At 44.8% G+C, this 23,803-nt stretch overlaps 1 protein-coding gene across 1 annotated transcript in view; it reads left to right on the forward strand.

Annotated features, from left to right (window-relative positions):
- Positions 1 to 13,620: 13,620 nt before the first annotated feature.
- Positions 13,621 to 23,803, forward strand: part of Clpb (ClpB homolog, mitochondrial AAA ATPase chaperonin) — a 153,177-nt gene continuing 142,994 nt past the window's right edge. The window contains exons 1-2 of the mRNA XM_008854047.3: positions 13,621 to 14,071; positions 18,122 to 18,173. Coding sequence (XP_008852269.2) covers positions 13,684 to 14,071; positions 18,122 to 18,173 — 440 coding nt within the window. The 5' untranslated portion in view covers positions 13,621 to 13,683. The remainder of the gene's footprint in view (positions 14,072 to 18,121; positions 18,174 to 23,803) is intronic.

A 23,803-nucleotide genomic window follows, 5' to 3' on the forward strand; every position in this document is an offset into this window, starting at 1 on the left:
CTCTCTCTCTGTCTCTGTCTCTCTGTCTCTCTCTCTCTCTCTCTCTCTCTCTCTCTCTCCCTCTCTCTGTATGTGTGTATGTATGAATGTGCTTTGTGGTATATGTGTGTATATATGGGTATATGGGTACTTACACATGTAGCCATGACATGAATGTCAGAGGCTGATGTCAGATGTCTTCCTAAATCAATGTCAACCATATTTTTGTCTATTTATTACTAAATGTTTTATTAATATTCATACATGTATACAACATGTTTGGCTACAATCCAGGGTCTCAGTAGTCCTGACTGGCCTGGACCTTGCTATGTAGACCAGGTTGGCCTAGAACTCATAGAGACCTGCCTCTGCCTCTCAAGTGCTAGGATTATACACATGATAATAGGCACCTAGCTTCGCCTCATTTTTTGAAACAGGGTCTTTCACTGAACCTGGAGCTTACTGATTCAGTTAGACTGCCTGGCCAGCAAGCCTCAGGGATCCTGTCTCTAATTCCCCTGTAGTGGGAGTTCAGGTACATGCCTGCAACTTGCTATATAGCACAGGCTGGCCTTGAACATATGTTGATTCTTTTAGCTCTGCCTCCTCAGTGAGAAAGGGTCTCTGTAGCCAAGGCTGGCCTCTAACTTGATATTCAACAGGAAATGATCTTGAATTCCTGATCCTCCTGTATCTATCTCCTAAGTGCTACTGAGATTGCAGGCATGTACCATAATGCCTGGGTCAGATTTCTCAGTATAGTGGATATTGTTATGGACTGAACTAGATACTCTTCGGCTTCTGTTTTGAAGCTGTGGCCCAATACTGCAGCTGTATTTAGAGATAGAACCTGTAAGAAGTTAAAAAGGTGAAGTGAGGTCATAAGGGCTTAGCCTTAATCCAGTAACCCTGGTGTCTCCATAAAAGAAAGAGACATCACAAACTGCCTTCTAAATGTTTATGTTTGTGCAAAGGTTAGAGCTGTTCTCAACCCTGGCCAGAGAAGCTTCTTTTTTGCAGTGGGCAGCAGTTGACTCATAGCTGGTGAAAATGTTGAGAATAAGTGACTGCTAATTGTTCATCCCTGAACAGCACACCTATACACACACACACACACACACACACACACACACACATGCACGCACACACGCACACATGCACACATGCACACGCACACCACACCCAAGCTCAGAACAGAAGCAGGTTATGGAAAGATTAAAATAGCCAGAGGATGAGGAGGAGTGCTGTGAAACGCTGTCTTCTGGATATCACATGGCCGTTACACTCATGAACTCAAACAGTAGCTGTGGTTACCTGTACAAGAGTGAGCCGCCAGCATTCCAGCATGGATGGGGAAGGGACTCATGCGGCCCTACCCCTCTGAGGAGCCACTGCTTGTTAATGGCTACTTGAGGAGGAGTCACTTTTCTCCAGTAGTGTAGCCTCTGGTAAAATTTCCATGCTCCAGAAAATAACCCCATATCCAAGCTCACGCAAGCAACCTGACCAAACTCAGTGGGTCAGTAAAATAAAGACATGAAAAGGGGAGGGGGACTTGAGAAGAGGAGGGGTCCAGAGGAAGTGGGAAGGGTAGAGAGTAGAATGGGAATGGTGAATATGAACGAAATATACTATGTACATGTATAAAGTTATCAAGGAATAAATTTGAAAAATTAAAAAAGACATCACTCACCCACCTCTACTCTCCTTGCCTTTGGAAAGGCCATGTGAGGATTCAGCAAGAAAGTCACCATCTATAAAAGGAAGAAAACCCTCCTTAGGAGATGAATTTGCTGGCATCACAATCACAAACCTCCAACTACCAGAATTGTGCCATTCAGTGCATGGTATTGTATGACAATGGCCCAGGCAGACTAGAACATATTGTAGGGCCCAGGTATGTCTAACCTGAAGCCCACAGGCTGTATGTGCTAAGAATATCTATGAAGGGCTGGAGAGATGTCTCAGTGGTTAAGAACACTGGTTGTTCTTGCAGAAGACCCAGGTTCGAATCCCAGTACCCACATGGCAGCTAACAACTGTCTATAACTCCAGTTCCAGGGGCTCCGACAGCCTCTTCTGACCTCCGAGGGCATTGCACAACACGGGTGCGCTTACCTACATGCAGGCAATACATGCATACACATAAAATAAAAATAATAAATAAATTTTTAAAAAAATGTTTTAAAGTTTATTATGGCTAATCCCAATTTTCAACTTGATGGGATTTAGAATCCCCATGGAAACAAACCTCTGGGCATGTCTGTGAGGGAGTTTTTAGATGAGGTTAACTGAGGTAGGATATGTGAGTGGTACCATTCTATGGGCTGGGGCCCCATCCTGAATAAAAAGGAGAAAGCAAACTGAGCACAAATATCATTGCTCTCTGCTTCCAGATGGCATGGGACCAGCTGCTTCACATTCCTGCTGCTGTGCCTTCTCAGCCATGACAGGCTGTACCCTCAAACTGTGAGGCAACATAAGCCTTTCTTTCCTTAAGGTATTTTGTCACAGCAATGATAATACAAATCCATTCTCTCACCACCCTTCACCAGTTACCTTATACCCTTTCATCTGGTCAACTCTGCAAAGCTCAGCTCAGGGAGCTTTCCCTGACCACTCAGCCTTTCTGAACTCTCAAAGAAACTTTAACTATCTCCATGGTAATGCTTAGCACTCTGTGTTGATGTTGTCTGGTGACGGCATACCTCTCCCCAGCTCCATGGTTTGTTCATGACTGCAGTTTGAATACTTAGAGCCTCACAGGGGCTCAGTAAATGGGGCTGACTATCATCAAACCTTTTTAAGTTTTGAAGTTGGGCAAAAGCCCAGGGTGGGTGCACAAGGACTATTTGTTGAGAGGAATGGAATGGAACAGAGTGCAAAATTCTGATTTTTTAAATATTTGGGTGCATTAACCTAAATGTCCACAAGATGACAGTGTTTTCACTTGAGGAAAAAAGCCTGTGCCAGTTCGGATGAAAATTAAAAACACTTTCCCTCTCTGATGTGAGAAGTGATTGAGCGTGTTTGGTTAGCTAGAACAGGTAACATGCTCAGAGTAAAGACTTAAAGTACACAAGAGAAAGTAAACTCTCTGCTTCGCTCCTGGATCCCTCAGTTGCAATTTGCCCATCTTAAGGGCGACTATTTCTACCGTATTTTTCAAATAACACCAGTGGTTGCATAAGAGTACTATTCCGTGGTTTTATTTTTTTCTATTTAAAATGTCCGAGTGTTTAATGTTAAAAGGGTTGCCCATTAAAAACAAAAAATATGGGGCTGGAAAGATGGCTCACTGACTGCTCTTGCAGAGGACCCGGGTTCAATTCCCAGAACCCACATGGCGGCTACGAACCGTCCTTAACTCCAATTCCAGGGGAATCCGACGCCCTCTTCTGACCTCCACGGCATTGCACACATGGGTGCATTCACATACATGCAGGCAATACACTCATACACATAAAATAAAAATAAAATTAAAAAAAATATATATATATATACACATATATAAGAACAAAAACAGGTGTGTTGTCGCACACCTTTAGTCCCAGCATGTGGAAAGCAAAGGTAGGCATATCTCTGTGAGTTCAAGGTCAGTCTGGTCTACTTAGTAGGTTCCAGGCCAGCTGGGGCTACAGGGAGACCCTGTCTCAAAGAGACCCCCCAACTCCTCCCCAAATAGACCCCACAAAAACAAACAAAATGACCCACTAGGCCAGTAGGCCAGGCATGGTGTAATTCTAGCACTTGGGAGATAGAGGCAGGAGGATCAGAAGTTCAAGGTCATCCTGGGCTATACAGAAAGTGAAAGGCCAGCCTGAGCTATATGAGATGCTATCTAAAAATAAAAATAAAAAACTTCATTGCTTTGTTTTATGGTTCCACTCCACAGTACCCTACATACTGAAATCAGTTTCCTATTAATGGACATTGGGTATCAGGGTATTTTTAATCTTCTATTATTAGAAATATTTTTAAACATCCTTATTTATTTATTTATTTATTTAATTTTATTTTATTTTTTGGTCTTTTTGAGACAGGGTCTCCCTGTAGCTCCAGCTGTCCTGGAACTCACTATGTAGAGCAGGCTGGCCTTGAACTCACAGAAATCCGCCTGCCTCTGCCTCCCAAGTGCTGGGATTAAAGGTATGCACCACCACGCCCAGGCTAGCTTATTGTTTTTATTTTTTTTTATTTTATGTGTACGCATGTATTGCCTGCATGTAGGTAAGTGCACCCGTGTCATGCAATGCCCATGGCAGTCAGAAGAGGCTGTCGGGTCCCCTGGAACTGGAGTTTTGGACAGTTGTTAGCTGCCATGTGGGTGCTGGGATTCGAACCCAGGTCCTCTGCAAGAACAACCAGTGTTCTTAATGCTGAGCCATCTCACCAGCCCCTAAACATCTTTATTTTAGTATGTGCAAGTATAATTATAATTTCACTTCCAGTGTTTTGTTTTTTAAAATTTGCTCTTATTTTATGTGTATGAGTGTCTTGCTGTAGGTATATAAGTGTGCCACATGTGTAACAACACCCATGGAGGCCAAAAGACAGTGTTTGATCTCCTAGAAATGGACTTAAGGACTGTTGTTCGCTGCTATATGGATGCTGGGAACCCAACCCCAGTGCTCTGTAAGAGCAGCCAGTACTCTTAACCACTGAGTCATCTCTCCAGCCCAACTTCCAATATTTTGTTCTGGTGAGTTAGCTAGCCTCCCATTAAGGGTCTACCTACTTAACACTCTCATCACCAATGAGTGAATTTTTCTTCAAACTTAATATCCAATTATTTTATATATATATATAAAACATTTATTTACACAAGTGTATATCACTATACAATATACAGTCTGTAATCCCTAATATGAAAGGTGGACTATGTCACTTTTTTTATAGTTTTTTGAAACAGTGTCATTAGACTATAACTCATTTTATACAATAAATTATACATTTAAAGCTGGGCATTATGCACAAGCCTTTAATCCCAGCACTTAGGAGGCAGGTAGATCTCTGTGAATTCAAGGCCAGCTTGGTCTCCATAGAGAATTGCAGGCCAGCCAGGGCTACATAGTGAGACCCTGTCTCAAAAACAAACAAAAAAAAAAAAAACAAAGAACAAATAAGTTATACATTTGAAGTATAAATTTTTAGACTGACAAGATGGTCGGAGGTAGAAGCGGTTGTGCACAGGCCTGACAACCAGAGTTCAATGCCCAGATCCTAGAAGGTAGCGGAAGAAGACTGGCTCCTCCAAACTACACACACACACACACACACACACACACACACACACACAGTGGCAAGTACACTTGCACTCACATACATCATACACAATAAATAAATAAAATTTAAAAACAAAAAATACAATTTTTTTGGTTTTTCTTCTTTATATTAAAATGTTTTGATCATATATATATATATATATATAGTATGCCTGAATGTAGGCTAGTACATGTGAGTACAGTTCCTGCAAAAGGGTGTCAAATCTCCTGAACACATAGTTATGTCTCCAACCAGATGAAACCAGACCAATCCAGATCAAACCAAATTAAACAAGATCCAACCAGAATATACCAGACCCAAATAGATTTCACCAGGTCAAACCAGATCCAAACACATTGAACCAGATACCAGAATATATAAGACTCAGCAGTATTTCACTAGGCCAAATCAGATCCAATCAGTTTAAACCAAATCCAACTAGATTATATAGCAGATGCCTCAAGATGTTATCTACCAGTGCTGGGAACATGGGGGTCTGTGCAGCACACCTGTGCTATCTGACCTATCATCTGCTCTACATCATACCTCTACAGTCAACAAAAATAAGGAGTCAAGTTGGGTGTGCTGGTGCATGCATTTAATCCCAGCACTTGGAGGCAGAGGCAGATGGATCTCTGTGAGATTGAAGCCAGCCTGGTCTATATAGTAAGTTCCAGGCCAGTTAGGGCTACACAAAGACTCTGTCTCAAAAACAACAAAAAGTATTTAAAAGCTGTAAAATTTATAAAGTAACCCATTTTGTGCTCACAGGGAGGATACCATGACATGTACCTGGCAAATCACCAAGATCAGGGTACCCTAGATTAGGGGGAGAAAGACCTCCTCCTAAGGAAACAAGAATACAAAGTTAAAATCTTACTTTTCTGTAAGATTAAACAGAGGAAAGGACAGAAGAACTGAATTCCAGAAAGAAGCAGGCATGGGGAGACAGCCAGCCTCTCCCAGTTTCCACATCCAGGCCTCAGTAGAGCTGGCCCAGCATGGACACAGGATCTTCAGGGTACAGGGGCTACAAGCTGAAGCTTGGTGCTAGGACAGGGGGTTGGGACAAAGTGGAGTTCAGAAGAGACAAAAGCAAGGAAGGAGCTCAGCCTGTGCAGCTGTCCACCCACCAACTCTAGACCATTCTGTGAGTGGGGGAGCAGAGGAGAAACAAACTGCAAAGTGTCATGGTTTTTTAAAAAACTTATTTATTTTTATTTGACATGTATGAGTGTTTTGCCTGAATGCATGTAAGTGCACCACAAGCATGAAGTGCCTGCAGAGGCCAGAAGAGGGCGTTGGATCCCCTGGAACTGGAGTTACTGATGGTTGTTAGCTGCCATGTGGCTTCTGGGAACCTATTCCAGAGCAGCCAGTGCTCTTAACTGCTGTACCATCTCTCCAGTCCTGTGTCATGGTTTCTTGAGGTGAGTGGATTCCATAGCCTACCCAAGTTGAAACTGCAAGCAACTCCTTCCCAGCCTAAATGCAAGACCTAGAAGATTGTAGCTCAGGAACCTGATTGTAGCTCAGTGCTGCTAACCTGGCTGAAGGTGTGTCTCTACCTTGAAGAGGCACTGGAAGGTAGTTTAAGGGTGGACTTGTCACCCTCCTGCATGCAGACGGTTGGTCAGATCTAAGGACCAAAATGAAAATACTCCTGCCCTGTTATTCATTTATATACAATGTGCAGAATGTAATGAAATAAAGTCTGCAAATAGGAAGGAAAATGAAGCCCATAGTTAAAAGAAAATACAATCTCGGGAAATCATCTTGATTCCATTACAGAACAAGAAAAGACTAAAACCGCTGCAAATATTTTAAGCCAGGTAGATCTTGGTTGTGGGCCTTGTCTTGTGTGAGCACACAGCCTCCTTCACTGGATGCCAGGGCCCGTCCCCAGAGTGGCACACAAGTGTGTCCTAGGGAAGCCAAATCCACAGAAGAAAATGAATCTTACAAGTAGTTGTAAGTTAAGGTAAAACAATATTTTCCTGCATTTCTAATTTCTGAAAGTCAAGGGAGTTTAAAAAAAAGATAATAGAAATATACTTGTATGAGGCTGGAGAGATGGCTCAATGGATAAAGTACTTGTGGCACAAGCATGAGGACTTGAGTTCAGATCCCTAGAATCTACATAAAGCTAGACGTAGTAGCACATAGCTGTAATCCAAGCACTCCTGTGGCAAGATGGGAGATGGAGACAGAAGAATCTTCTAAAGCTCATAGGTCAGCTAGCCCGGTAGAAGCATCAGAGAACAAGAGACTATCTCAAACAAGGTGGAAGGTAAGACAACACTGAGGTTGTCCCCTGACTTCCACATATACAACACACACACACACACACACACACACACACACACACACGACCACCACCACCACCAGCAACACACATGAATATATAGACTTCAAATATACTGGATTAATTTTCTAAAATATAAGAAAAGAAGAACAAAGAAATAAATGGAAAGTTACAGCAGGGCAGGAGGTTTAAACCTAACCATATCGATAATTACATTAAATAAAAGTGGTCTAAATCCTCTAATTAGAAAGCAGAGAATGTCCAGCTAGGCTTAAAAACGAAAAGCAAATTGTGTATTTGTGCTAGATAGTTTTAGTTGCCAACTTGACACACCTGCGAAGAGGGAACTTTAATTGGGAAATTTCCTCTATTAGAGTGGCCTGTGGGCATGTCTGTGAGGCATTTTCTTGATTGCTGAATGACGTCAGAGGATCCAGCCCAATGTGGGTGGTGCCACTCCTAGGCAGATGATTCTGGGTTATATAAGAAAGCAGACTGCGCACAGGTCATAGGAGTAAGCTAGCAAGTAGTGTTCCTCCACTGTCTCTGCCTCAGTTCCTGAATCCAGGTTCTTATTTTGGCTTCTCTCAATGATGAATTGTGAGTTTTAAGCCAAATAGACCCTTTCCTCAAGTTGGTTTTGGTCAGAGTGTTTTATCCCAGGAATAGAAAATTGACTAGAACAATATTTAGTTATAAAGATACAAACAGGTAGAGTTTAGAGGATGGGAGAAGATGTATCATAAAAAGCAGCCAGAATGCTGGGGTGTGCATAAAGAAACCTAAGCTGAACCTGCAATCCCAGCTACGTGGAAGCCTGAGGCAGGAGGATTGCAAGTTTAAGGCCAGTCTGAGAAACATAATGAGATCTTGTCTTGAAAAATAAAGACAAGGCCTTGAGATATAGGTCAGTGACAGAGTGCTTGCCTGGCTTGTGTCCATGAAGAACGAAAGAAGGAAGGGAGGGAGGGAAGGAGGGGAAGTGAAAATACATCATTTCACAATTACGAAAGTAGTATCTTTTTTTCTGAAACAGGGTCTCGCTGTGCAGCCCTGGCTGCTGACTCAGAACTCACTAGATAGATCAGGTTGACCTCAAACTTTCAGAGAGCACCTGCCTCTGCCTCCTAAGTGTTAGAATTAAAGGCATGTGCTACCAGGCCCAGCCAATATCTTGATAATGTCCTTTGAAGAACAACATTTTTTAGATTTTGATGGGGTTTGATCTATTTATCTTTTTCCTTCTTTGTTTGTGATTTGGCATTATAACACTCTGTTAAAACATATAATTCAGTTAAGAATATTTTACAGTTTCATGGTTTCTTCATTGATCCCTGTGTCATATAGATGTGTATTGTTTAATTTCCTAATATCTGGGAACCTCCAAGATCATGCTGTTAATGATTCTAGTAAGTTCTACTGTGGCCAGAGGACTTACTTTTCTCTCATTCCTACTGATTTATTGACAGTATTTTACGGCCACTGTGGTGATCATTTGACCATTCTATAATTTGTATATTAGTGATGTAAGGTCAATCAGGTGAAGTCCACTGATAGTTTTCAAGGGTTTTATGTCATTACTAAAATTTTTTGCCTGAGGAGTTTAAATCTCCAACAATAATGTGTGCTTGTCTACTTTTTTGATATTTTATTAATTTTTATTTTGTGTGTATGAGTGTACTGCCTGCATGTGTGTAAGTGCACCCATGTTGTGTAATGCCCTCAGATGGCAGAAAAGGGCGTTGGATCCCCTGGAACTGGAGTTAGGGACAGTTGTTAGCCACCATATGGGGGCTGGGATTCAAACACAGGTCCTCTGCAAGAGTAGTCAGTGCTCTTAACTGCTGAGTCATCTCACCAGCCCTGTGTTTCTCTATTTTTGCATGGGTGTATATTTTGACTTATTATATTTTGTTTTCTTTTTGAGACAGGGTCTCCCTGTAGACCCAGCTGGCCTGGAACTTGCTATGTCAACCAGATTGGCCTCAAATTCACAGAGATTTGCCTGCCTCTCCCTCTCAAGTGCTGGGATTAAAGGCATGCACCACCATACCTGGCATGATTTATTATGTTTTAAGATATTATTTGGGGCTGGAGAGGTGGCTCAGTGGTTAAGAGCACTGGCTGCTCTTACAGAGGACCCAGGTTCGAGTCCCAGCACCCAATGGCAGCTAATTACCATTCTAACTCCAGTTCCAGGGGATCCAACACCCTCTTCTGATCTCCTCGGGCATTGTATGGCACAGGTGCACTTACATACACATGCAGGCAATACACTCAAACACATAAAATAAAAATAATAAATAAAATATTTTAAAGATATTATTTAAGATAATGTAGCCAAGGCTACCTGTCTCAAACAAACAAAAACTTAGGGGGGGAATAGGTGTGCACACCTTTAATCCCAGCGCTCAGAGGCAGAGGCAGGAGGATCTCTGTGAGATCAAGGTCCAGCCTGGTCTACATAGTGAATTCCAGGCCAGCTGGGGATACAGGGAGACTGTGTCAAAAAGACAAAAACAAAAACCCCCAAAAACATAGCAACTGGAGAGATAGCTCAATGGTTAAGGGTGCTTGCTATTCTTTCAGAGGACCAGCATTTCAGTTCCCAGCACCCACATTGGGTGGCTCACAACAAACTAACTCCAGTTGCAGGGTATCCAACATCCTCTTCTGGCCTCTGTAGGCATCCATATGCACTTGCACACCGGCACACAGGCACACAAACACATAAATTAAAAAATCTTTTTTTTTTGGTCTTTTTTGAGACAGGGTTTCCCTGTAGCCCCAGCTGGCCTGGAATTCACTATATAGACCAGGCTGGCCTTGAATTCACAGAGATCCACCTGCCTCTGCCTCCTGAGTGCTGGGATTAAAGGATTAATATTAAAAAGAATATTAAAATATAACTCAAAGAATGAGATAAAATATTTGGAAATCATGTATCTAGCTAGAAAATGATATCCAGAACTTAGACAAAGAACTCTCATAATTCAACTGAAAAAAACCCCATACGTTGGCAGAGAACTTAGACATTTTTACAAAGAAGATAGGTGAATAGCCAATAAGCACAGAAAATACTAGTCAACATTATTGGCCATCAGGGAAATGCAAATAAAAACCACACCTCACACCCACTAGGATGACTGTAATAAAAAGACAGATAATGACAAGTGTTGGTAAGGGTGTGGAAAAACTAATCTTCAGACACTCTAACAGTATGTAAAATTGTACATTTTGTTGTAGTAATTCCACAACTAGGTATATTACCCAGAGAACTGAAAATATGTCCACTTTTAAGTGTGCACATGAGTGTTCACGACAGCACTGTAAGTAAACATTTCAAAAGTCAAAGATTAAAGTTAATGTTACTTAAATGAGACAATCTGAAAACAGTCACACTGATGAGCTAAAAGTAAAGAGAACTACAGGTCAGGCAAACACAGACACAGCAAAAGCTTCCTCTGTGATTAGTAGAAAAAAAATAGCATTTAAGACAAAAGAAAATCACCTGGATTGAAGCATGCCCCAGTGGCTTTGTCATCGCGCTCCACCCAACTCAGCCCCTCCCCCAGGTGGTCAGAGCCTTGAACTTGGGGCTTACCATTCAGAGAGGAGACAGGCCTGCTCCAGCCTCACCTACACCCAGCTGCCTAGGAAAGTTCTAGTTCCATCATCAATGATCTGGATTTATTAAATGCTATTTTTAAAATTTAAATTTTAATGTGTATGACTGTATTGCTTGCTTGTATGTAAGTGTACATGAGTCATACAATGTCTGCAGTAGTCAGAAGAGGGCATTGGATCCCCTGGCACTGGAGCTAGGACAGTTGTTAGCTGCCATGTGGGTGCTGAGAGTCAAACTTGGGTTCTCTGCAAGAGCAATCAGTGCTCTTAACCACTGAGCCATCTTTTCCAGCCCAGGTTAGCACTTTTTGGAACTGATGAAGGGCAGGCACATGAGGGTTCAATTCTGTCAATAATGTTTTATTTCTCAAAGAAAAAGCTTGGGAGCAAATATAACAAAATTCTAGCATCTGATGACTGCAGTGGCAGGTTCAGGGTTTAGACTGTGGTCCAGATTCTGTCTTTTTTTAAAAAAAATTCTCTATAATTGCAAGTTTTGATTTTATAGAAAGCCCTTATCTTATGGGCTCACATTGTCCTTAAGAACAATATCAAATATTTGTTACATCAAGTGGTAATAAATGCTGTGAAGAAAAATTATTCGAGGTAAGAAAGATGAGGCCATACCTCACATTTTAACTGGAGCATGCAGGTGAGACTCCAATAATGCAAAGTGTGAGCAGACCTAGAAAACAGGAGAGGAGACAGAACCGGCAGTGGAAACCTTCCTTCTTTGCCTCCTGTGGGTTCACTCTGGAAAAGGGGAAGCAAAGGCTCCTATAATAAAGCATGAGCACAGAACTAGAGATTTGAGCTTTATGCCTAGTGATTTATTTTTTGTTTGCTTCTTTGTTTTTGGTTTGGGGGACAGGGTCTCCTTGTAGCCCCAGCTGGCCTGGAACTTGATATGTAGACTAGGCTGGCTTTGAACTCACAGAAATCTGCCTGTCTCTGCCTCCTGGGATTAAAGGCCTGTGCCACCACTTCTGGCTTATGCCAGGTGATTTATTGACAGAACTTTTTTTTTTTTTTTTAAGATTGTCTTACTCCCATGCCCGTTAAATCATTTCAACTTTCAATCTAAATTCTTTGCTCTAGACAGGAGAAACCATCCTTGCCCAGCCCCTGTAAGCAATTACCCTGAGGATCAGATAACTTATTTGAAAGCCCTTTGAAAATAATTAACATGGGAAAGCAAAATAAAAGGTGCACCTATTTCAAGTGTACTGGTTACCCTGGTGTGCTGGATAGCTTTAGTGTCAACTTGAGACACCTGGGTTCAGGGCGCCTCAGTTGGGGAATTGCCTTCATTGAACTAGCCTGTGGCCATGTCTGTGGGGCATCGTCTTGATTGTTGTGTGATATCGGAGGGCTCAGCCCATTGTGGCAAGTGGGTAAGTGGGCCTGTGTTGCATAAAAAAGCAGGCTGAGCAGGGCCAGGGGAGCAAGCCAGTAAGCAGTGTTCTTTCATGGCCTGTGTGCCAGCTCCTGCCTCCAGGTTCCTGCCCTGAGTTCCTACCTTGGGCTCTCTGATGAACTGGGGGGGTGGGGGGGATATGTAAGATAAAATAAACCCTTTCCTCCCCAAGTTGGTATTGGTCAGAGTATTTTGCAACAGCAATGGAGAAACAAACTAGGACACCTGGGCATCTTTTTAAAAAGCCATTCCAACCTAAAATAAGAGGGGGGAAAGGCACAAGTTTCTGCTAAAAATCCAGTTTAACACTGGTCAGAGTATTTTGTCACAGCAATGGAGAAACAAACTAGGACACCTGGGCATTTTTTGAAAAGCCATTCCAACCTGAAATAAGAGGGGGGGAAGGCACAAGTTTCTGCTAAAAATCCAGTTTAACACTGGTCAGATATTTCATCACATGTTTCAACTAGGAGAGAAGTTCTGGGTTTCGAGTCTTCTTTATTTTTATTTATTTATATATATTTTTGGTCTTTTTGAGACAGGATCTCCCTATAGCCCCAGCTGACCTGGAACACACTATGTAGACCAGGCTGGACTTGAACTCACAGAAATCCACCTGTCTCTGCCTCCCGAGTGCTGGAATCAAAGACGTGTGTCATCACGCCCAGCTTTATTTTTATTTTTCACACAGCTAGGCTGCCCTCTTGAGGATGACCTTGAACTCCCGATTCTCTGGGTTTCCCCTCCCTTATCTACAGGTTTGCATTACCTGCTCTCAAATCTTTGTAATCCCACGCCCCTCCAGAGCATTTTCGTTTTTTGCCCTATCCTCCCTCTCGAACTTCATTTCCCAACATGCTCTGGACTCCCCTAAGTCAGCGGTCATTGTGACGTCGTCCCGCAGCCCTCAGAGAAATGTAGTTTATTCATTCTCCAGCTAGGGAACGATCTGGGGTTGTGGACTACCACTCCCGTGAGGTAGTGCGCAATCCCACCTCGTTCGCGGCGTCTTCGAACGCGCCGCGGCAGCCATGTTGGTCGTGGCTAGCACAGGGGCTGGCGCCAGGGGGTTATTGAAGCAGCTGTCATAATGCTGGGGTCCCTGGTGTTGAGGGGAAAGGCATCGGCGCCGCGGCTCCTCCGGTTACTCAGGTCTCCATTTCTCCAAAGCTGTGGAAGCGTCACCACTGGAGACCGCGGGGAGCCGCAGTGTCTGAGAGCGGCCGCCTGGGGGTGCCCTGGAACAGCGTCTGTCTTGTTCCCCGGACCAGGGGCTGCCACCCGGGGGCGCCGGAGAGAACGTAGCGAGATCGCGTGCCTGACAGCTGCCACGTGGGGACGCCGTCCTAGCCCCAAAGAAGAAATACTCCCCGGACAGGACAGCTGGAATGGGGTCTCCAACAAGACCGGACTGGGCGTGTGGGCCTTGGCCACGGCGCTGATAGTTCACTGCTACACCAAGAATCCATCTAATAAGGGTGATTATGGGGCCAGACTGGGTTCAAGGGAGAGGTGGGGGAAGCGGTGGGAGGTGCTTATAAATTTAGTCTCTCTTAACCTCACCCTTAGAGAGATCCACATAGCATTTGGTACCACGGAAGTGTGTTGCTCTGGAGAGCTCACTGCTTGGAGTTGTATAGTTTCCCATCATAGGTTTGTCTCCCTCTTTGGGCATCCATCACTTTGTCTATCTGTACAATGGGAACATTGGATCAAATTTATCAAACTTGCAATTGCAGCCTGGGGAACTCACTATGTAGACCAGGCTGGCCTGGAACTCACAGAGATCCTCCTGCCTCTGCCTCCCAAGTGCCTGGCCAGCCTGATCCTTTTATGTATCAATATTCTTTCTAATTCATTAGTCTTTCAAAAGGTCTGCAAAAAACTCCAGTGGCCTGAGAAAGGAAGAGACGTGGTCCAATGTCAGTTTGACCCCTTAACTCTTCTCTAGCCTTGGTTTCCTCCACTATATAGTGAAGGGTGATTTCTCAGCTCTCTTACAAGTCTGTTCTTTTTTTTTTTTTAAAATATTTATTATTTTTATTTTATGTGTATGAGTGTATTGCCTGCATGTATGTGAGCGCACCTGTGTACAAGTCTGTTCTTTTGACTTCTCCGAGTTCAGCTGCCTAAGTCTGTCTAGCAGTTCCTTCGAGTTTTGCTATGCTTAGTGTCACACTTAAGGTGATCTGGGCATGGGGGTGGGGTCTTAGAGAAGTGGGGTAGGAGGGATAGGATAGTGGTGGAGGTAATTGACCCAGATTGGCATCCCTTTTTTATTTTTAGTTTTTTTTTTTTTTTTTTTTTTTTTTTTTTTTTTTTTTTTTTTTGAGACAGAGTCTGAGGCTGGCCTTGAACTCACCAGGTAGCAAAGAATGATCTTGAACTTCTGATTCTCTTGCTTCAACATCCTGATCCTGATGGCCTAGAACTCACTGTAGACCAGTCTGGCCTTGAACACAAAGATCTGCTTGTCCCTGCCTCCCCAGTGTTGGGATTAAAGGCCTGCGCCGCCACACCCAGCCCTTTTTAAAATTTTTATTTCTATTTCATGTGTATATGAGTGTTTTGCCTGCATGTATGTAAGTGCATTCCATGCACACAGTGCCTGCCACCGCATCAGAAGAAGGCATCAGATTCCCTAGAACTGGTGTTGCAGACAGGTGTTAGGTGCCCTGAGAGTGCTAGGAACCAAACATGGGCCCTCTGCTAGAGAGGCCAGTGCTCTTAACTGCTCAACCATCTCTCCAGTGCTCCCAATTGACATCTTACCTTGGTGCATGGAGCTGAGCTGAAAGGGTAGGCAGAGAGCCAGACCTGTGACCTGCCTGAGCCCAAGCACTCAGTCCTCAGTTGCCCTTGAGGAACATGGTTCATGTTGTCCATGAATTCCATGCATCTCAAGCTCTGAAACTGTTGAACAGGATTGGAGACTGCCTTGTTTATTCAGTAGGATGTGGCCACCTGGAAAGGAAGGGCTTTGGATGAGGAATGAGAACCTTGGGCATCTTGCTTCAGTCTTGTCTCACTCCCATTATGAATCTGGACTCTTGTTCCTCCTCACTGGTCCTCAGTTTCCTTTCTAGTAATGAGGGTGTCGAAATAGACCCAATGGGCCCGTCTAGCTTAGGCATTCAATGATTTTTATCATTTCCAGCTTTTTTTGAGGAGTGGAGGGAAGTTCTCTCTTTCTGCCCCACGGGGGTAGGAGTGTAGGAAGTCCTAATTTTTTGATTTTTGATTTTTTAAAAAAATTTGTTTTATGTTTGTGTTTTGCCAGCATGTAAGTGCACCCATGTGTACAATGACTCTGAAGACCAGAAGAAGGTGTTGGGTCCCCTGGAACTGAAGTTACAGGTGGTTGGGTCCTCTGCAAGAGCAGTCAGTGCTCCTAACCCCTAAGCCATCTCTCCAGCCCCAGGAAGCCCTAATTTAATGCAAAGCCAGTCAAGGGGACAGTGCAGGAAGTTAGGTGCAGGGCTAGCGAGTATTCTGGAGGATCCGAGAGTTAGTGGGGTCAGGAAAGCTGTCCTGGAGGACTGGAGATCCTTAGAAGATGGGGCATCTCACCTCACCTTGAGTTCTGAAGGGGGCTGCATCTTCATCAGGTTGATAACCAGGAAATTCCCCTGATACTGCGCATCATCCCTCCACCGTCGTGTGGCGCATGGAAGGTACTTAGAAATGTGCCACAGGTTAGATTGTGTTCTTACCAGGACTTCAGTTAACCTGGTGTGGAGGGGCTGGCTAGCAATGTGGCCAGCAAGAGTGGAAGATGAGGTCTTTGGAATAAAGAGGGGCCTGCATGCCAGGTAGGAGGGTTTGGGATTCTGTAGCAGTGGAGAGCCATGGGAGGAAGGTTCATGAGCAGGGAATGTCCAGCAGCCAGTGTATATAGATGAACTGGAGAAAGGTATACAAAGTCTTGCCTGAGATTCTTGGGAGCCCCGCGCTAAACTTTAGGACATGTGAATTTCATCGTGGAGACCAGGGTCTACTTACTAAAATAGAGAATGACCAGACTATGAACAGTTCCAGCCCTTGTGACTTGCCAGCAGCAGTATCCCCCGGCCTGGGGGTTTTGAGCCTAGTCCCTTAGTGCAGTATTCCAGAAACTGGACCCTTCGGGAGCCAAGAGAAGAGCAGAAAGCCACGGGAGGTTTGTGAGCTGGGAAGGTCCAGGTTTTAATCTCAGCTCAGTCCTCCCTCTGTGACCTTGGAGAGTATGGGAAGAATAGATTAGAGCCATCTCCGAGGAAGGGTGTTTCCCTTCTAACTGGAGGCTGTGTGTACAATTAGATGTATGCTTGAGAACTATTGGGTGAGGTAAGATGGGAAGAGGACCTTTAGGCCTAGGCCAGGAGGTGGAGTGGAGGCTCAAAGTTCTGAAAAGAACTGGTGATGTCCACCTTTAATCCCAGTTCTTAGGAGGCAGAGACTGGTGGATCTTGTGAGTTCGAGTCCAACTTGGTCTACATATAGTGAGTTCTAAGCCAGTTGGGGCTACAGGGAGACCCTATCAAAAAGACCAAAAAAAAAAAAAAAAAAAAAAAAAAAAACCAAAAAAAAACTGGTTTATACACATGTTGAGGCCGATCAGGCTTATACCTGAACCCTGGGTCAGCCTGCCCTTAACCCTGGTGCCTTCACTGGATTTCTCTGGTGAGTCTCATGGCTACTGAGTGCTCCTGGGGCTGGCCTGGGTAGGAGTCAGGCCAGTGCCCAACATGGGTGCTTCTGGACCATGTGTAATAATTGTGCCCCTGCTGTTGACTCCTGAGTTTTTCCAATTCCAAAGGTTTTTCCTTGTGGCCACAAGGTGGTGCCAACAGCCAGGCCAGGCTCAGCATTGCTTTTTTTTTTTTCTTTTTCTTTTTTTTTCTTTTTTGGCTAGGCCTGGTGAGTCCCAAGGGACCTGGCCTGCTTTGGGCCTCCCTTCTCTGGACTTGGCACCAAGGATTTTACAGAGTTTTCAGCATCCTTGTGAGACTGACAGCGAGGACTATTGTCTCTGTTCCATAAACGGGGAGCTGGTTGAGAGGGGAGGGCTGCAGCAGCTACATGGAGAGTGGGTGGCAGAGTGGGTTGGAGACCTGATCTTCATGACTCCTGATTGAGGTTCTTTCCATTCTTAGACCCATACCCCAGCCCCCTCTCATCCTTTCCTTCCCTTTGGGTTTGTGATCTGTGACATCATGATTCAGAACTGAGCTAAAGAACTGGGGTTGGGGGGAAAAGTGGGACAAGGTGGGGTGCGATTAATAACAGTGCTGGTAATAGAAACCAGTCAGAGCCATAACCCCTGGGAATAGTAGGTTGTCTGCACAGCATCCCCTGCATCCCCTACAGGGTGGAGCAGAGGCAAGGGGTTACCACATGGGAAGGGGATGGTTAGTCTTTCAATGTGGCCATTCACTTGGTAGAACCCCAGTTTCTGAGGTACTTCCACTGTCTTACGGCACCCTTCCCGTCCTCCTGGGGTGTCAGGTCCTGGCCAGGGGTCTGACCAGTGCCCCCTTTCTCTTCAGATGCAGCCCTGATGGAAGCTGCCCGTGCCAACAATGTGCAAGAAGTCAGAAGGTGAGTGTCAGTCTTGCTATCCTCCACAAGAGGGCTGAGCATGGTGTGGTTTCCTCTGCCTCAGAGGAAACCCTCTCTGAGCCTTCACTTGTAGCCACAGACTCGCCTAGGCTCCCTGGCCCAGGTCAGACTATATTTTAGGTAGTGAGATAGCCCCTAAGCATCCCTGAGTCTTTGACTGTGATGGCTTGGAGTCCTCCATATCCTATGAAGCCTTTGAGTCTTCTAGTTCGTTCTTCTTCCTCTGTGGAAGCGGCCATGTGTTACCACTTACTGCCTGGACCTGGTATGGGTGGGCACCTCTGGGGAGGCTTGGGGTTTAGATCTTTGTACCAAAAGGTCTTCTGTGGCTAGGAAGGCCTGCCTACAGGACTGGGGTACCCATACAGAGCAGACTCAGTTTTCTAGCCTCACTGGCTCAGTCCCTTCCCTGCCACTAGAGGGTGGATTGAGGCTTATTGAACTTGTGCTAGGAGAGACTGTTGAGCAGGAAAGCTAGTGCAGGGGACAGAGTATAGTGTATCTAGGGCTGCACCAGGCATCATTTGGGGGCTGTTTAGAGCAGCTACACCCCTATGGGCTCAGCTTCAGCTTGGCCTCTTTCTGCCCTTTGAATAGATCTAAGTGGCCATAGAACCCTCCCCTTTCCTGCCCTTACATCCCTGTTTTTGTTTTTGCCATGTTGGGGATTGAGCTGATGGTCTCATGCATACTTGGCAACTGCTCTACTACTGAGTTACTTCTCTAGCCCTTTGTTTTTCTAAGACAGGCTCTTGCTATGTAATCCAGGCTGGCCTTGACTTCAATCCTCCTGCCTCAGCCTCCTGAGTGCTGGGATTACCAGCATGGGCTACATGCCAAGTGTCTTGTTTGAATTTTAGACAGGAGGTAGATGTTTGGGGTGGCTATCCCTGCATGCCGTGGACCCTGGTGCCCTTCCCCACTCTACTGCCTGAACATGTAAGAAAGTGTGGAAAGGCAGCCATGGCTCCACCAAGACTTACTGCTTTGATTCCCTTTCATTTTATCTGCAGCATTATTATTGATTCTCAAGGGTGCTTTTGAGTATTAATGTTCAAGGCTTAGTTTTTAATAAACCACTTTTGGAAGTATAAGCCGGGAGTTGTTTTGTAGCCAAATAAATATGATGGAGCAATAGTTTAATAAACATGCGATGATGCATCTTAAAAACCAAGCACAGATGTCATCTCGTTGTTATAAGAGCCATTCATAACTGCAGGCTGCGTGTGGCATCTTCAACCCCCAGAAACACATGCCTCCTTCCTACCACCGCATGACAGGGGACCCAGGAGTAGAAGCTCTCTTGCTGCCTATTCTGACCCTGGAATCACCTACTGGTAACTGCCAAGGCCTGCCAGTCTGCCCCCACACAGCCTCACATACCCATCAGCCCAGAATAGGTAGCAGGTTTGGAGAGCTAAGGAGTTGAGCTTATTCCATCCATAGAGCCCCTCAAGGGTTGGTTATTTTAGCTCTTTGAAATATATCAGGGGTTTTTTGAGATAAGGTTCTGGTAGCCCAGGTTAGCCTTAAATTCATTTTTTAGCCAAGCATGACCCTGGTCTTTGGATCCTTCGCCTTCACCCGGATGCTGGAATTACAAGCCCTGCACTACCACGCCCGGTTTTATAGAGTGCTGGAGATGGAATCCTGCATGCCAGGCAAGCACTCTACCAAATGAGCTACAGTCTCAGGCCTTTTGATTTTTGTTTTGAGATAGAGTCATGATGTTTAGCCCTGACTGGTCTAAAACTCATGATTGTCCTGTCTTAGCCTCCCAAGTGCTGTGGTTACAGGTTTGTACAGTCATGCCTGGTACTACATATCTTCCTTCCTTTTTTTTTTCTCTCCCTCCCTCTTTCTCTCGTTTCCTTCCTTTTTTTTCCCCCTCTCCTTCCTTCCTCCCTGGCCTGGAATGCACTGTGTAAACTGAGCCGGCCTCAGTCTCAAAGAGATCTGCCCGCCTCTACTTCCCAAGTGCTGGAATTAAAGGCATGTGCCACCATGCTCCATCCTGACCATTTTGAGACAGGGTCAGCATAGCCTTGGCTGGAAAGATCTGTAGTTCAAGGCCAGCCTCAGCTACATAGCAGGTTCAAAGTTAGCAAGAAGCTGTCTCAAAAAAACCAAAACAACAAAAGAAGTTTGTGAACTACCCTACCTAAGTCTCTGGGTTGTATACCTCTCCAAGGGCAAGAGCAAGGTCTGGTGCCCCACTCTCTCTGTTCCCCAGCACAGTGTTGCTGTATGTGACTGACTTTACAACAGAAGCATTCCCTGAGCCCACAGAGGAAGGCTGGGGCTCTTCCTCTTTCCTTCCCCCTCCCTGAGGCTCTCCCTGAGGCTCTTAAACCTTGTATACCCCAGCTCTTCAGAAGTTGGATGCTGGCTCCTATCCTACTTGTCAGCAGTGAGCCAGGTGGCCCTGTTTCCGGGTCAGCCCCACCCTGAGCCTAGCTTCTAGACTTGGAGCTGCTCACCCGAGACTGAGGGCACAGGACAACACATCTGTCTGGGCTCAAGCTGAGCCATGTGGGGCCTGTCAGGGTGGGAACACGGGACACCTGCTGTTCTCCAGTGGCGATCACCTTACCTTCAGATCACACAGCTGATAGACAACATCCTGCCTGTTACCCTTCTCTGGACAGAGAGCTGGGCCTCTGCTAATTGCCCAGTGCAGCCCTTCATCAGCTCAAATAGGCTCTGATGAAAGGAGCCTGGTGGAATTAGCATTGGCCCTCTTTCTTTGTATAGTTTACGCGTTCACTTGACAAACATTTATGGAGTATCTGCCATTTGTTGGTCCTTTGCTTGGCACCAGGGACATCTGAACAGGCACGATTCCTTCCTTTGATGGATCAGAAAAGACGTAGAACTGGAAGTGGTTGGTACCTGCCTGTGATCCTAGCCCTCTAAAGGCAGAAGGATGATGAATTTGAGGCGAACCTGGACTACAACAGTAGTCCTGAGGGAGAAGCACAGAGGATATGGCTGGCCTCTGGGAAGGAAGAGAGTGGTATGAAACAAAGTTGGACAGTTTTAAGGAAGGACCATGCCACACTGGATCTGTAGGCCATGTTAACTTTTTAAAGTCAGGGTATGTATGAGAAGCAAAGGTATATACTAACAAATAGATGTGATAGAGATTATAATTTTAAAAGATTTTAGTTGTTCAATGGAGAACAAATTGGTAGACAGCTGTGCTGGTTGTAGGAACCTAGACTGAAAAACTGTAAGTTGGTGATATAGTTCAGTGGCAGAGCACTTGCCTAGCATCTATAAAGCTGGGTTCAATTCCCATCATCAAAAGAAAAGAAAAAAAAAACAAAAAGAAAAGCAGCCAGAAGAGTTCCAAATAGATGATGTGGCTTAGAAACTAAGATGTTAACAGCACAGATAGAGGAAGTAAACCTGAACCTGATGGGATGTGGTAAGAGTTAGACAAATGTGCATGCCTTGGTTTTGAGGCTGATACACAGTACATAAATGATGCTGAATGAATGAACAGGGTTTGGTGTGTTTAATTCAAGAAGAAGAAATGATGAATTTCCATTTCTGGCTTGAGCATCTGTTGAGATGAAGATCTGGAGGAGACTGGGCTGGGGAAGAGATTGAAGTCTGATTTAAACATGATGTATTCAGTTAGCCAGGTGTGGTGGCACACTTCTGTGATTCCAGCACTTGAGAGGCAGAGGCCAGTGGATGTCTGTGAGTTTAAGGCCAGCCTGGTCTATATATGGAGTTCTGGGACAGCCAGGAGTCCATAGTGGTGGGATTCTGTTTCAAAATAAATGAATAAAAATAAAAGAAAAACACACCGTAGTTAACATCCTGGTGAGATACTTGAGTTGTCACTTAGGCCATTAAATGTGTCTTTGATTTGTCTCATTCTGTGTACCATGCTGCCTAAAAGGCAAAACAATAAAAAAAATTAATTATCAGGAGATTATTTTGATATACTGTTACTGGTTTCTGGTTTGTTGGTTTTAGAAAATAAAGCCCTTCATACCAGCCTAAACTGGTTCACTAGATGGCTTTGGAAAAACTTTTTTTTTTTTCCAGTGAACAGTTAGGAAAGAAAAACAGGTTGGACTTTGTTGAGGGGTAAACACATTTATTCTGACTTGGCCCTGATGACTTGTTTTGGCTCTTGTCCCCTGATGCCCCAGCTTGAGGCACTTGGTGTCCATGTGCCTGGATTGAGGTGTCCAGAATGTATTTAGCTACAGCATAGGTGGGTGCTCTCTACACATTGATCCGGGGATTTTATCTAATTAACAAAAGCCCTGCCTGGTAAATACATTTGGCTGTCTCCAGGCCTCAGAGAGGCTGTCTGTTTATCGATCGCTGCATCATTTTGGCTAGATGGGAAGATATTAATGATGGCATCAGAGCAACCAAAACATCCAGCTCACTTAATCAGTAAATATGTAAATGTCCTTGTGGCTTGCAGTGGGTTCCAAGAAAATCTTTATCCCAGACCAGCAGAGGTCAAGGTTTGAACAGCATCACTTTCTATAATTTGATGCTTATAGTCTGAGCTTCCTAAGGACTACAGGTTTTTTAAAGTGTGTGTGTAACCCATACAGGTGTCCTGAGTGCTAGTTGGAAGGCAGCATAGTGTTACTGAAAGCATGCAAGGGTTGTAGAATTGGAAAACCTGGGGTCTGCTGTTGTGGCAGTTGATAACTAGCTGTGTGACTATGAACAAGTTACACCAGCCTTGCCAATAACACAACCTACTTCACAAATAATGAAAAAGAAACCTCGAGTCTGTTTAAGTAAGTCTCCCAAAGCTTGGGGTGTAGCCCAGTACCTCTTCTTACAGATGAGGGGTCTATGAGGCTAGCAACCAAAGAGAGGCTTATCTGGGTCCTCTTTCCTCTAGAAAGCTGTCCAAAGGGAGAGCAATTTCTGCCAGGCTTATTGGGCAGCCCCAGGTTCCTAAAGATAACTGTCGAATCCAGACCCCTCATGGATCCTCTATCCATCCTCCTCAGCTCTGCCTGCTTCCAGCTTGCCTCTAACTCCTCAGCCTGGCCTGACTTGCTTTCCCTCCTAGAAGAATCCTCTCTTGGTTCACCTTGGCTTCTCACTGTCCCAAGCTTCTGCCTTACTTGTTCCCACCCTATGAGGCGTTGCAGTGTTCCCAGACTCTCCTGCCTGTCATGATCCTGGTCATGCTTCTTTGCTCACCTCAGGCCCTCTCTGCAGAAAGCTCACCCTGACTAGTGATAGCAGTTGTTCATTAACTATACTTCATGGCAGGCAAGTAGTAGACATGTGTGTCCTTTACCACTGTGTTACAGAACAGATTGTGTTACTTCCATTTTCCAGATGAGAAAACTTAATGTTCAGGCAGAATAGTTCCTCCTGGTGGCCTCACACTGGTCAGTGTACACTTGTGATTTATCCCAAGCCCCCCTCCCCCCATACCCTCCTCTTCCCTCACAGCATGTGCTTTTCAGCTTACTGTATGTTCATCTTTCTTACTGGGTCCCACGGATCTTAAAGGCCAAGTCTTACAGTGTCATTCTCCTCAACTGGCCTGTTCCAGCAAGGTGGATGGTTCCTCTTCCTCCTCCTCCTCCTCCTCCTCCTCCTCCTCC

This window comes from Nannospalax galili, unplaced genomic scaffold, assembly GCF_000622305.1.
Source record: "Nannospalax galili isolate Female #2095 unplaced genomic scaffold, S.galili_v1.0 scaffold1387, whole genome shotgun sequence".
In the NCBI taxonomy this organism is placed as follows: domain Eukaryota; kingdom Metazoa; phylum Chordata; class Mammalia; order Rodentia; family Spalacidae; genus Nannospalax; species Nannospalax galili.